The 13934-nt window shown below is 36.4% G+C and overlaps 2 protein-coding genes and 1 long non-coding RNA gene across 12 annotated transcripts in view; 1 reads left to right on the top strand and 2 right to left on the bottom strand.

Annotated features, from left to right (window-relative positions):
* Positions 1 to 12547, bottom strand: part of LOC113644629 (cAMP-responsive element modulator-like) — a 66413-nt gene extending 53866 nt beyond the window's left edge. The window contains exon 1 of the mRNA XM_047811607.1: positions 12097 to 12547. The gene's annotated coding sequence lies outside the window, so the exon portion shown is untranslated. The remainder of the gene's footprint in view (positions 1 to 12096) is intronic.
* LOC113644632 (cyclic AMP-dependent transcription factor ATF-1-like) overlaps positions 1 to 13934 on the bottom strand; it is a 29737-nt gene that overhangs the window by 14806 nt on the left and 997 nt on the right. Inside the window, exons 2-6 of one of the 10 annotated variants that reach the window (XR_007140195.1) lie at positions 13079 to 13134; positions 12841 to 12956; positions 12560 to 12722; positions 8627 to 9988; positions 7245 to 7590 (exon numbers count right to left, since the gene is read on the bottom strand). Coding sequence is in view for 8 of the 10 variants with exons in the window: in XM_047811610.1 (XP_047667566.1) it covers positions 8112 to 8319; positions 12560 to 12722; positions 12841 to 12956; positions 13079 to 13134 (543 nt within the window). In the remaining 2 variants the exon portion in view is untranslated. Of the gene's footprint in view, positions 1 to 7244; positions 7591 to 7973; positions 8320 to 8586; positions 9989 to 12559; positions 12723 to 12840; positions 12957 to 13078; positions 13150 to 13934 lie in introns of those variants that run through there. The other 9 variants (XM_027149647.2, XM_027149651.1, XR_007140194.1 and 6 more) reach the window with 9 other exon arrangements.
* LOC113644633 lies at positions 1105 to 6254 on the top strand. The gene is made up of 4 exons (XR_003441028.2): positions 1105 to 1232; positions 3479 to 3550; positions 5030 to 5125; positions 6195 to 6254. It is a non-coding gene; the product is annotated as an uncharacterized LOC113644633 (long non-coding RNA).

Raw genomic sequence — 13934 nt, forward strand, 5'->3', positions numbered from 1 at the left:
AGTCACTGAAATGGTCATTTTATAGCTTATTCGTTGTTATATTCGCCTCTATATTATTACAGTATGTACATTATATGAATACAAAAGTCTAACATCTGATTTGGGACACTGCTGTTTGACAAGGCAAAAGGACATGCAACACTAAGAAGACAAAAGATGTGCATTCAGCAGTTCACAGTTCACCAAGATAAGTAATAAGTAAAGTGCAGAAGAGAAATGCATTGCAGCAGAATTAGTGGCACTAGTGTCTGGTGTAAAAATATAAAATTAAATATAATAAACTGCTCAGACAACATCAACAATGGACCAAGACATTAGTATTTAACAGGTTCTCTTTACTGGTGCAGTGTAAACTGACAATTATGGAAGGGTGTTGATTTTTTCCTCCCTATCCTAGACAAATATGTCCTCCTCACAAGGCTCTTTGTTACAAGGATACTAAAAATGTATGTACTATGAGGTATGATTTTCCCTTACCTGTAGGAAATGCTGGGTTTGTCCAGAGTTTTTATCTGGTTAATTTCACTGAGTTCAATGTGTTATTTAATCCAATTTATTTTTTATTAGTAATTTTCAAACTCACTGCCCTTGTTTAAAACAAGTTTATTTCATTCAATTAAAAGTAATTTGAAAAATAAAACACGAATTTAATTTACATATACTTCTGAAGGCGCCAAGGCGATGGGGTTGTACCTGATGCAGTCTTTTGAATGCTGCCTGCATCCAGCTCTGCATTTTCGGTATGCAAGCAATTTATAATCATTGGTGTGTGTTATTTGTTACTTAAACAGGTTTCTGTTTACACTTTAAAACATTTGACAGAAAAAATGTGTTTAGCTAATGCTAAGTTTGTGGGTTTGTTTATATGAATTACATTAGCTAAGGTTACAGCGACTAGCTTAACGTGAGTTGTGTAAGGTTAGTAAGTTAACTTGGCTTAAGTGTAAATACGTGGTGAATTCGGTGTTTGTCTTGTTCAGCTTATTTATTAGTTAGTGGAAGCCGACTAAAAGCAAAACAGTTTTACTAATGTTAATTTTAGCTTCACCTTTCTGTTTAAAACAAGTTAATTTCATTCCATTAAAAGTAACTAGCAAAAAATACGTTTAGTTTAATTTCCATATACTGTCCGGTCTGCGCATGTGCAGACACATTTTGTTCTGAAGGCGCCATGACGGGGGTATTGTACCTGATGCACTCTTTTGAATGCTGCATCCAGCTATGGATTTTCGGTAGGAAAGCAATTTATAATCATTGGTGTGTGTTATTTGTTACTTAAACAGGGTTCTGTTTGTGGAAGCCAAATAAAAGCAAACAGTTTTACGAATGCTAATTGTAGCTTCACCTTCTTTCTGTCTAGGGCAGGGGTGTCAAACTCAAATTCACAGTGGGCCAAAATATAAAACTGAGATAAAGTCACGGGTCAAACTGAATATTTATTGAAAAATTAACTGCAACTGATATGTAAAGTTCAACCTTTTTCATACGGAAACAAACTTTAGTTTTGCTTAAACACAGGATTTGGAACAACCAGCGATTGATATTACAAACACATAAGAAATTAAATTTGAAATAAAAGACACATAAGGCCATCCTTAAAAATATTTTGGTTTGCAGTATTTTTTACAGTATTTGGTTTGGTCGGTAGGTAGGTCTATATATATTTTTTTAAGTTTCAATGTAAAAAAAAAAAATACAATTTTGGTGATGGTGATTACGTACGTATGACTTTAAACAAATTAGCATATCGTGACGTCACTGACTGGGTCTTCAACCCGTGCCTTTGGGCGCATCATTGCAAACCTTATTTTGATGCTGGACAGTTTTTCCAGAACTTCGTGCCAAGTTAAAGCGGCGTTGAGCTGTTTTAATGCATTTATTTAGATGTATTATGGTGCCCGAGCCCGTTAATATTATTTTATTGCTTTTGTATTAGTTGTTTGAAGAGTAAAAAAAGGGTCGGTCTTAACGCAAATTTACAACCGGCAAGTCGGTCGGACTTAAATTGAGTGGGTCCTAAATTGACTCGGTCGGTCGGGTTACGGCAAACAAGAATATTTTTAAGGATGACCTCAGTGGTGTTCGTTTCGCAAACTTTGACCATACACTTTTTGACACACTCTCCCTCATGAAATATTTCGTGACACGTTAGCACACATCATTAGCACACAAGACAAACTGGTTGTTAACGACTGTCAACAGAGAATGAAGGGCGCTTGCTGTTCGTGACTACAGCGGCAAGGCATTCTGGGAATTGTATTATTAGCGGAGCATGCGGCTAGCCTGCTGTAATGCACATTTGATATGATCTCGCGGGCCAGAGTTTGACATCTCTGGTCTAGGGGCTTGCACGTTAGACTGGCCAAGCCTAACGTTACATTAACGCAGGTACGTCGTTAGGCCTATTTTAGGGGGGCTGAAGCTAACTTACCCTGAAATGTTTCTAAGCCCTCCAAAATCTCTTAAAAATTGTTTAATGTAGGAGTTATTTAGCTCAGGCTTTTTTTTTTGAGTCCACTTAAGTTTGCCTTTTTATAAATTTGTCATTTTGTGGACAAAGCAACCAAATTTCAGAAACTTTCCTGGTTCAGATTTTTGATTTTGTTAAAAAAAAAAATTCTGAAGAAAGACACGTAAATGAAGAAGAAAGCCAAAATATTAGGCTACATGATGGATGTATATTTACTGAGAAATTAGTTTTTTAAAATGGGTCAAAATGACAATTTTCACCTGAGATTTGAAGTCAGATTACAGGGGGGTTAAAATGACTTAAGAACTGCATCATCATATTACTTTTACACAGGGATTGTTAGGTCTATTTAGCTAAATTGTTTGACTTTAGCCATCTTTTGTTTTAATAGCTACTGTATGCCAACGGTGACATTTTAAAAATGGGGAAAACTTTTTTTTTTTTTCCTTTTCCCCAAAGTTTGCATGCCTGCTACTCGTATTACAAATATCTTAATATCCTTTTAGATTCTAATTCTTAACAAACTTTTCTTTTGGTTTCTTAATTTTAAGTCCCAATATAGAGGGATGTTAATGTGGATCCATGAGTAAATTAGTACACGTTTTCAATGGTCACACATTTTCTGAAGAACTAGAACAAATAATGTTGAAACTAGAAGTGTGTGTGTGTATATATATATATATATATATATGAGTGCCATTTTTTCCAAAGTTTGTGTGCCTGTAACTCAAAGCAATGAATCTTAATATCCTTCTATATTCTTATTCTTAATAAACTTAATTTTAAAAGCTCTATATGGTTCAATCTCATATATATAACATGCTCCATGTTCAAATTGTTGAATTTTGCCCATTTTCAATATACACCAACGAATATTACTGTATCATCATCTATTCGAAACAATAAATATAAAAGGTGTGATTTTGTGATTATTGGACAATTACTTTTTTCCTCAACATGCTTACAATTTATCTTTTTAATTCTTGCTCATTTTTATTTCTGTTGCAGGTTATTCTCATATCTGATTGTCTTGGTGTGATGTGGAACCAAACCTAATTCTTTGGGGAGCTCATTGTTTTGGTAAGAACATCATCTTACACACAGTGCATTTAACATACATCTTAACAGCTTATACAAAGCATAGCTTTATGTAATCAAAGTTGATGCGGATAACCATGACCCTAATGGGACTGTTATGACACCATCACTAAATTGATTTTTTTTATTTTTGTCACCTTTTCTCTCTTTGTGGTTTGTTTAGTTTATGTGGCAGTGTAAAGACTGTGGTGCGGAGGTGTCTAGGCGATCAGAAATTCTTAAACATTACAGACTAAAACATTAATCATTTTGGGCATGGCCATCATATTAAGTGTACAGTATATACCCTAATTGTCCATGCGTATTTACGACTTGGAATTCACTTTTGTCACATTTGTCAAGGAATAACGAAAATACCTTAAAGCACTCTGACATATTTCCTCCATTTTCCTGTCATTTATGTGGCTGTCGTAAACTTGGAACAGAACATGATTATTTTGTCCACATAGGTCATCCTATTAAAAACAATGAGACAGTCACATGTATGTTTAAAGGCTGTGAATACAAATCTATATTACATGCTGTACATATCATTCTCTTACTACCTTTTTCTCTCAATTTAATAATAGCATGTGTGAATTGTGGATCTATTATGATGGAAAATGCAGTGTTAAGTTAAATTACAGATAGCTACACCATATATAGAAATGTATTAGAACCTGTGTTTTACTATAAACCAAACTTTTACGTAGCCCAGCTTTTTTTCAGAACCATGCTGTTATTGAAGTAATACAGTGAGAAGCTCTGTCCTTTTAGTTAGTAAGTTTATACAAATACAAAAAGGTATAATGGTTCACTTTGTAAGTCAGGGGAAAGTGACCACCAAAGGACCACAGTACTCTATACTGAATAAAGACTTAACATAAATTGTGTATGAAAAAGAGCTTAAGTCTGTATGCTGTACACAAGCATGTAGGACCAACAAGGACAAACATCCTAGTAATAAAGTAGCCAGTAAAAGCACGATTTGAAATGTTCAACCATGCAGCTGTACTTGATACACTCTCAACAGCACAACACACACTAACATGCTACTACCATGTCGGTGCCACAGCTGTACTGAGTCCACTACCCGAATCTTCAATATATTCTATATGGCCAAATTGTGATGGTTAAACGTTTGAGACAGAGTAACTAAAAAAATGGCAGGTATTATGCTGTGTTTTGGATAATAATTAGTAACTCCCAAATGTGGCTCAAGGAAGGAAAATCAGTGAACCAGTGAGTCATGAGTGCCCAGGTCTGATCCCACAGATGAGCTACTGTCGTACAAATTGCTGAAAAAGTTCATGAGGGTGTCAGAATATACAATGCATCTCAGATACATGCCATGTATGGGGCTTTATAGTCACAGACCAGTCAGAGCTCCCATGCTGACCCCTGCCCAGAACTGAGCATCAGAATGTGACCATAAAGCAATAGAAGGTGGCTTGGACTGATGAATCACATTTTCTTTTACAGCCTGTGCAGTGGCCTTTTTCAGCAGGATAATGTGTCCTGCCATGCTGCAAAAATTGTTCAGGAATGGTTTAGGGGTGGAAGAAAATATCGATACACGTGAGTATCGCGATATTTTGTTTGGCGATATTGTATCAATTCTCAAAACACAATATCGATATTTATTAAAAAAAAAAAATTATACAGATTCATGGCAGTTTCATTTTGTTCCGTTTATATCCCAACCGCTAGATCGCAGTCTTCTTATCTCTGAACTTAAACAGTGACAGGAAGTAACACATTAATGGAGATTTAGGATAGCTCCTCAAGGTTAGGCCCGTGAAAATAAGGACGGAGAACTCACAAACGTTTCACTCACAACGGTTTATTCCTCCGTACACAGGAAAAACCTCCATAATAACATGTTACTAAAACAAAAATACTCATTAGTATGAGAAAATGAAAATAAAAGAGAATATCGGTTGCAGCATCAGACCTCCACACACGTGGTGTTATAACTGAAGCCTGTACACTTTTGCGCATGCGCACATCCAACTAGTGTAACAGTAATAAAGCAACGGCACATTGCTCTTAAAGGGGTAGCACCACTCCACTCGTTTCAAAGTACAGTACTAGCATAACGGCGTGCTACTAATGTTAACGTTAAAATATATATGAAGATGCGCATAGAAGTGCCCTGACATCTGAGCATATTGACCAGCATATCTTTCTTCAGAAAAACCTTGACATTAAATAAAAAGACAAATATAAATACAAATCAAAGAAACCTGTAAAATCCAAGTTTAAAGGTTCTGCGAATGTTCAACATCTGTAAATATTTTATTGTTTATATTTGTTTTGTTTTCTTTAGGAATCCTGCAAGCACTTTGATCAAAATGTTATATTTTATATTTAGTTTAACTAAATAATCCTGCAAGCACTTTATTTTTCATTGATATTAAGCAGATATAATTCTTTTGTTTAGATCAAAATGTTAGGACACTGCATGCTACAATTGTAAACTGAAACTGTGAAGCTTTAAAGGCAGGCTCTAAAAATATATATGGTCTGTTTATAACAGCTAACATTTAATACATTTAAGAAAGCACTTTACATCCTGCAAGCACTTTATTTTTCCCCCTTTATTCATACTGCACATAAAGTGGTTCAATCATATTGAATGTTGCAGGGGCTCCATCCATTTTCTACCGCTTATCCGGGGCCGGGTCGCGGGGGCAGCAGTCTAAGCAGGGATGCCCAGACTTCCCTCTCCCCAGACACTTCCTCCAGCTCTTCCGGGGGAATACCGAGGCGTTCCCAGGCCAGCCGAGAGACATGGTCCCTCCAGCGTGTCCTAGGTCTTCCCCGGGGCCTCCTCCCGGTTGGACATGCCCGGAACACCTCCCCAGGGAGGCGTCCAGGAGGCATCCGAAACAGATGCCCGAGCCACCTCAGCTGACCCCTCTCAATGTGGAGGAGCAGCGGCTCTACTCTGAGCTCCTCCCGAGTGACTGAGCTCCTCACCCTATCTCTAAGGGTGCGCCCAGCCACCCTGCGGAGGAAACTCATTTCGGCCGCCTGTATCCGGGATCTTGTCCTTTCGGTCATGACCCAAAGCTCATGACCATAGGTGAGGGTAGGAACGTAGATCGACTGGTAAATAGAGAGCTTCACCTTGCGGCTCAGCTCTTTCTTCACCACAACAGATCGGTATATCGACCGCATCACTGCAGAAGGGGCTAATTAATGCAAATGTTCCCAATGTTTTCTGGTTAAATAAGAATTTTTTTTGCTAAGGTTTGCCTATGGTGGTGTTCTTGACAGCTTCCCTAAAACTTTATCCTATAATTAAAATAAGAAATATCCCAATATATCCCCTTGCTTACAATATCGCAATGTATCGCAACATATCGTACCGCAACCCCGTATCGTGATGCGTATTGTATCGCCAGATTCTTGCCAATACACAGCCCTAGAATGGTTTGAGAAATATGAATTCAAGGTGTTGATTTTGTGGGATGTGCTGATCCATGGAGGCACCACGTTGCAACTTCTTTTTTTCTTACAGGACTTAAAGGATTTGCTGCCAGATACCACAATACACATTCTGAGGTCTTGTGGAGTCCATGCCTTGAGGGTTCAGAACTGTTTATGGTGGTTTTAATGTTATGGATTATCTGTGAATTATATATATCAGTTGCAGAACTAAAATGTGTAAAGATATGCAGAGTATGAAAACTAATTTTCAAAAATATATTTATTTAGAATTAAAATATTACTACATTAATATAACTACATTACATTATACATTACTATATATTTACTAAATATAACCAAATTTAACCTTAGTGACATATCTTGGATTCTGATAATTGCATCAAGATTTTGTTTGCTTTTGTTTGAGCTTCTTGTTTTTCCTCTTTAGCTTCTCATTTTTCCTCTTCAGCTTTGTCACTTCAAGCTCTAAGTAAGCAAAATGGTTTTGCCGTATGAGTGTCTCGTTTTCTTTTTGCATGTCAGCAATGCGGTTTTCCAGAGATTTTATATGTTCCTTCTGCTTTCTACGGTATTCCTGTGAAGCTTCCCTGGAAGCGATAACAAAAACCCTCCCGTGAGCATGATCACATCCAACTAGCGTGGCCAATCAACAAAAAAAGGGGGAAATTAATTATTATTTAAAAAAAAAAAAAATTGCAGTTCCCTAGAATGGTTTGAGAAATATGAATTCAAGGTGTTGATTTTGTGGGATGTGCTGATCCATGGAGGCACCACCTTGCAACTTCTTTTTTTCTTACAGGACTTAAAGGATTTGCTGCCAGATACCACAATACACATTCTGAGGTCTTGTGGAGTCCATGCCTTGAGGGTTCAGAACTGTTTATGGTGGTTTTAATGTTATGGATTATCTGTGAATTATATATATCAGTTGCAGAACTAAAATGTGTAAAGATATGCAGAGTATGAAAACTAATTTTCAAAAATATATTTATTTAGAATTAAAATATTACTACATTAATATAACTACATTACATTATACATTACTATATATTTACTAAATATAACCAAATTTAACCTTAGTGACATATCTTGGATTCTGATAATTGCATCAAGATTTTGTTTGCTTTTGTTTGAGCTTCTTGTTTTTCCTCTTTAGCTTCTCATTTTTCCTCTTCAGCTTTGTCACTTCAAGCTCTAAGTAAGCAAAATGGTTTTGCTGTATGAGTGTCTCGTTTTCTTTTTGCATGTCAGCAATGCGGTTTTCCAGAGATTTTATATGTTCCTTCTGCTTTCTACGGTATTCCTGTGAAGCCTCCCTGGAAGTGATAACAAAAACCCTCCCGTGAGCATGATCACATCCAACTAGCGTGGCCAATCAACAAAAAAAGGGGGAAATTAATTATTATTAAAAAAATAATAATAATTTGCAGTTCCCTCAAGCCATGTTCTGCCCAAAAATATAGTTATTCAGGATTAAAATTCACTAAATAGAAACACTACATATTCACTACATAAAAACTATTTTCTTTATAAAAACCCAGGATGGTATGGATAAAAGATGAAAAAACAACATGCAGAACAACCAAATAAAAAGAAGCAGATGCAAAGCAATGAGGCAGTAACCTTTAAGACCTAACTTGGCTTCTGTTCACAGATTCCCTTCAGATAATTTAGCTCTTCCATGAGCTTCTTGTTCTGCTGCTCCAGTATGGAAGCATGGACCTCTAGGTAGTTTATATACTCTCTTTTTCTACGGCGACACTCTTTAGCTGCATTCCTAAAAAAGAACAAGTGACAAAGGCAAAATACCACACATTCACTGTTTCAGTGCAGCAAATCAGCTCTGTTAGACAATCACATAACACATACAATCTTCAGTCATCAAGATATAAAACTACATAAACAATGCATCTGTGGCCTGTTTTCTACATCTGCGAGCAGTGACTAAACAGAGTGAAAGTGCTTTTGCTTGGGTGCATTCAGCATTCAGTAATCTGTAAAGAGCACAATCGTTAAAATGTGATCCCCGACAGTTTTTGCTTATTCAGTTTTGTGGCAGTACAAGTCTTTTAAGGCCTTGAGTTCTTTGAGTGTCTTTTTTTTTTCCCCCTCCTCAAGCACGGCAACGTGGTTTTCAAGACATTTGACATACTGTTTCTTCCGACGGCATTCCCGTGCAGCTTCCCAGGAAGCGATAACAAAGACCCTCCCGTGAGCATGATCACATCCAACTAGACTACAATTTTTTTTTTTTTAGCAGTTCAGTCAAGCCATGTTCTGCACATGCAAGTGGAAGGAATGGTTTCAATCTGAATGAATGAATGAATGAAAAAAAGAAAAAAGTCCACAGCCTGCATTCAGAACCAACTGATATATAGTATTGTAAACAATAACTTGTTGTTCTAACATACATGCACTATATTTTATCAATTTGTTCCAATCATTTAAATACCATGTTAAATATGTGCATGTTCTGGTTTCTAGATTGTATTATTTGAAAATGCAAATGTTTTTCACATTTGACCCATTCTAAGCATTTATAAAGCGATTTACTAGGTACCTCAGGTAGTTTTTACACAATTTTTTAAAAAGATTTTTTAAAATGTTTGACTGTTTGTAAATTTGCAGAAAGTAAAGTGGTCTAAAAACACCAAACACATCTTCATAATTTATAGGACACACCTTTTTTGTTTCGATGTAACATTGTAAAGAAAATCATCTCAACCTGACTGATGACACAGTACATTAATATAAACTGACACTTATCATGACTTCTTTTTTTCTTTTAGTGGTGGTATGGCTGTGTCTGTGTTTTGCTTCTTTTTTTTTTTATCTCTCGCGCTGTCTCTCCTCAGGTCCATCCTCAGTTTCCCATTGGTCCACTGAACCGTCAGTCTCCTGGCCTTAAAAGTGACGTCATTACTTTTAAAGGTGGCCGGAGGGCTGCAAGTTACTCTGAGCGTCTCATCCATCCTCGTTGTTACCCTTTGTCAAAACCGAATGTTTGTGAGTTTGTGTACTGTTTATGTAGTAACCATTTGTGTATATTGTTGGTGACTCGTTTTCCGTTTAAAGGGGAAAAGTGGACAGGCAAGAGGTCGCGTGACATACATTGTGCACACGTAGGATAACTTCTCTGTATTAGACACACTAGTTTAGGAGTGAGTGCCACCCCTTGTACGTTTTGTGTTTTGGCTAGATAGAGTAGTTTAGATAGGGAGTTTTACGCTGAAGACTTTTTTTTTCTTCCACATTTTGTGTTATTACTCAGGTTAGAGGGTCAAACCAAATTAGTTGGTGTTTTGTTTTGTTACTTTCTTTCCTTTAGCACCACTCTCGTGCCCCCCCCCCTTTCTGAGAAAGGCCGAATATAAGATGGCTGTCAAATAACCACACACCAATTGGCTGATGTGCTGTGGCTTGTGTTCAATTAAATCAATCATGCCCAAGGCCTATAAATACTATGTTCAGTGCAACAGATGAGGTGGACCCATGGACTCAAAAGGTCCACTTCACTTGTGGGTGGAATGGCGACTAACAAAAGGAAGAAAGACATTTGGGTTGAAATCACCCAGAATGTGAATGCAATGGGGACTGTCTAGAAGAGGACCTTGGAGCAAGTGAAATTTAGATGGAAGAATCTGAGGGCCAGAACAAAAAATGGACCTTGTTGAAGCAAAAAACACCCCAACAGGCAACAAACCTTTTAAGAAAGGTGAATACACAGATGTGATTCTGGACATTGTTGCAGGTGAGAACTCTAAAGCTCTGCATGGGATTCAAGGTGTTGTAGGGGATGGTAGAGTCAAGTGAGCCAGTTCCTCCTAATGCAGAGGAAACATTCATTCTGGATCTCAGCCCTATTATTGAAATACAACCTGTATCCTCAATGGTAGAGCCAGCAGTTACAGGAGCTCAGAAAAGAGGCTTGAAGCGTCCTTTGCCGAATAATAATGATGCCTATGAATTACTTTGAAAATGAGAGACTGAAAGAGCAGAAGCACAGATACTCCTGGCAGAGGAACAAATCAAATTGACCAAACCAAGGCAAAACTTCAGATCCACCTCCTATAAGCAGAGCTTGGAAATGTTGGTCTCTCCTCCTCAGATGAAAAAGAACCCTGAACATTCTTTATTTTGTTAACTATTGGACATGTAGCCATTTTGTTTTTTTTTAATACATTTTCAAAATATCCACAATGTATTTGTTAATGTATATTTTTTGTGACTCAGATGAGGGGTCATAAAAGAAATTATGAATGGAAGTGGACGTTCGTTATTTTTGTTTTGTCTCAAAATAAAAAACTCTTACAGTGACCCCATGTTAGCTCTTCTACCTGTTCTTTACATAGCTGGTAGCCCACGTTGTGATATGTTGTCCCATTTAGAGCACAGGTAATCCGGATTTGGTAATCTTGAAAACGGTGTATCTGGATCAGGGTGATCCAATCCAATGTTGCTTTGAAAAACCGGCATAAAAATAAGGATTACCTGATCCTGAATCGGAAAAAATGGGATTTCAAAATCTGGATCATTTTGATCCAGATTAACCTTTTTGAACAACTGGCCCGTAGAGATTCAGAGATTTAGAACATAGACTTTTTCTTTCAATACTGTAAGGATATACAAATTTGCAAATATACCAATTTAGAACATTTAATGTCTTAAAACAAGCTTCAAATGGTTCACTTTTTCACAGTTCTCATGACATGTTTAAATTCTTGCGGAATTATTATTTATCTTTAGAGTACCCTCATTCTATCTACATTTCAAAGAATCTCATTCAGCTGAAAACTAAAACATGATGTAACAGAAAACAGACAAACATCATGTACACCATCTGCACCATGCTACATTGTGTACTATGTATAATATTTATGCACCCTATTATCATTTAGAATATTAAAAATGAATAAAAACATATCTGATTCTGTTTCCTCTCTAATTATAGCCATGTGTTTCTTTGTCTGCCTTCATCACGCACTGACTAACTATGTGTGCAATTACAATTAAAGCTATTGACATCAATATGACATCAGGAGGTTGATGTCGTCATATTGATGTCATATTGACATCAATATGACATCACCAACCTCCTGATGTCAGTAGCTCAGTGGCTGTCTGAGCAATCCCCGCCTCCCCACAGCTCTTCCTGCTTCCTCAAACCAAAAGCATTTATTGTCGTTATTCTTAGCTTCAAAGCCATATTGTAACACACAGCATCAAGGGTTTCTTGTCAAATACTTTGGGTTTCTTGTCAAATACTTACACATTCTTTAAAAGGTTTGTAGAGAATTTTACAGCAAATAATGTTTACTCTTTTTTAGGAGATAGTGAGTGTGTACAATGGAAATTTGACACCAAACCCCTTCTGTAAATGCTTTTCTTTTAAGATATCCGCATTCGTTCGTTCCCTCATTTTAATATCCCTTTAAATACAACTAGCCTTGACCATTTATATTAGGTTAATTGATTGATTTTACTTATTGCTAAATAATATACTCCATAACACATCCATAATTACTCTTACATGCAGTGAATAAAGCATAACTGTACCTTTTACTGCCAGGGGCATAATGTCGAGTCCCATGAACAACCGGCACATGGAAATTAACAAAGGATGGGCCAGGCTGTGCAGCACGTGAAGTGGGTATTTTGAAACTTGGATCATTCTGCTTGCTGCTGCTAATCTGTGTACCACCATTGGGCATGAAGGCATCTAGAGGCAAAGATATACATTTTTATATTTTTACCATCACATACTTTTTTAAGGGAGAAATAAACAATTGAGAATTAAATAAATAATATTAATTATTTTGTTTTTCAAAAATTCTTACACATGTGGCTTCTGTTGGTGATGAAGAAGTTTGGTGCTTGTACACTAGGTGGAGCAGCTTGTTCAGTTGACAACATTTCTGCAGGCGCCAGGGACATAGGTGACTGGGAACTATAACTTTTAGAAAAAATATTTAGATTTTTAGATTTTTTCCTTGAACACAAAAAACATTTGGCTAACACATTTTTCTGACAGTATAACATAATTATAAGAATAATACAAAGCAAACTGTTTGTTACCTGTAGGAGCTACCTCTAACCGAGAAATCCCCACTGCTGTCCAATTCCGATGCTCGCTAAAGAGACAATGCCTTTTGAAATCCAGTGTTATAGTGGAATCACAATATACACAACATATTACCTGCTGATGTATCTACAAAACTTCCATCATATGAATACACAGAAATGTTTATCCCTAAGAACTGACTGGTTCCAGAAATTGATTCCGACACAATTTTTTGATCATTTTTGTTCCAATCTGTTCCATTTCATTTCTGTTTTTACTCATTTATTTATAAAGTGCATTTACATATTTAATATGTAAATGCACCTTACATATTAAAGTGCAAATAAATTGTTGGACAATACAAAATGTCAAAAAACATTCCAGAGAATGGCAGTTCTGTTAATTAAATACATATGTTCAGTCAGAAAGTATTTTAACATCATTGATAATCTTGTCAGAGTTCAGGGCCTTTAAATGAAAAGGAAAATCATTTTGTGAATGTAAAAATCTTTACAAATAATGAACATGCAAGTAATAAATTAATAAAGATTTCCAGCAGAAAACCTCATTTTAATTTATAGCACACAGTAGGCTGTTCTTCTCAACTTAATAAACATTGCTGTGTGACAATTAATGTCTTTCTTATGCCAGTACTATCAATAAAGGCAAATAGTCAGGTTGAGTCTATGATCGTGGTTTTGACACAGGGCTTATAATGAGTTGGCATTGTGCAAATCTAGTTTAACTTCAAGTATATGATCAAAACTGCTTCACCACTGAATGCATAAATGGCAACATTGGGCAAAAAGTACTCCTTACTTTTATTAATACGTTTTTTGTTTTGTTTTTGGCAAAATCAGTTTCCTATAG

This window comes from Tachysurus fulvidraco, chromosome 3 (genome assembly GCF_022655615.1).
Source record: "Tachysurus fulvidraco isolate hzauxx_2018 chromosome 3, HZAU_PFXX_2.0, whole genome shotgun sequence".
Classification (NCBI taxonomy): domain Eukaryota; kingdom Metazoa; phylum Chordata; class Actinopteri; order Siluriformes; family Bagridae; genus Tachysurus; species Tachysurus fulvidraco.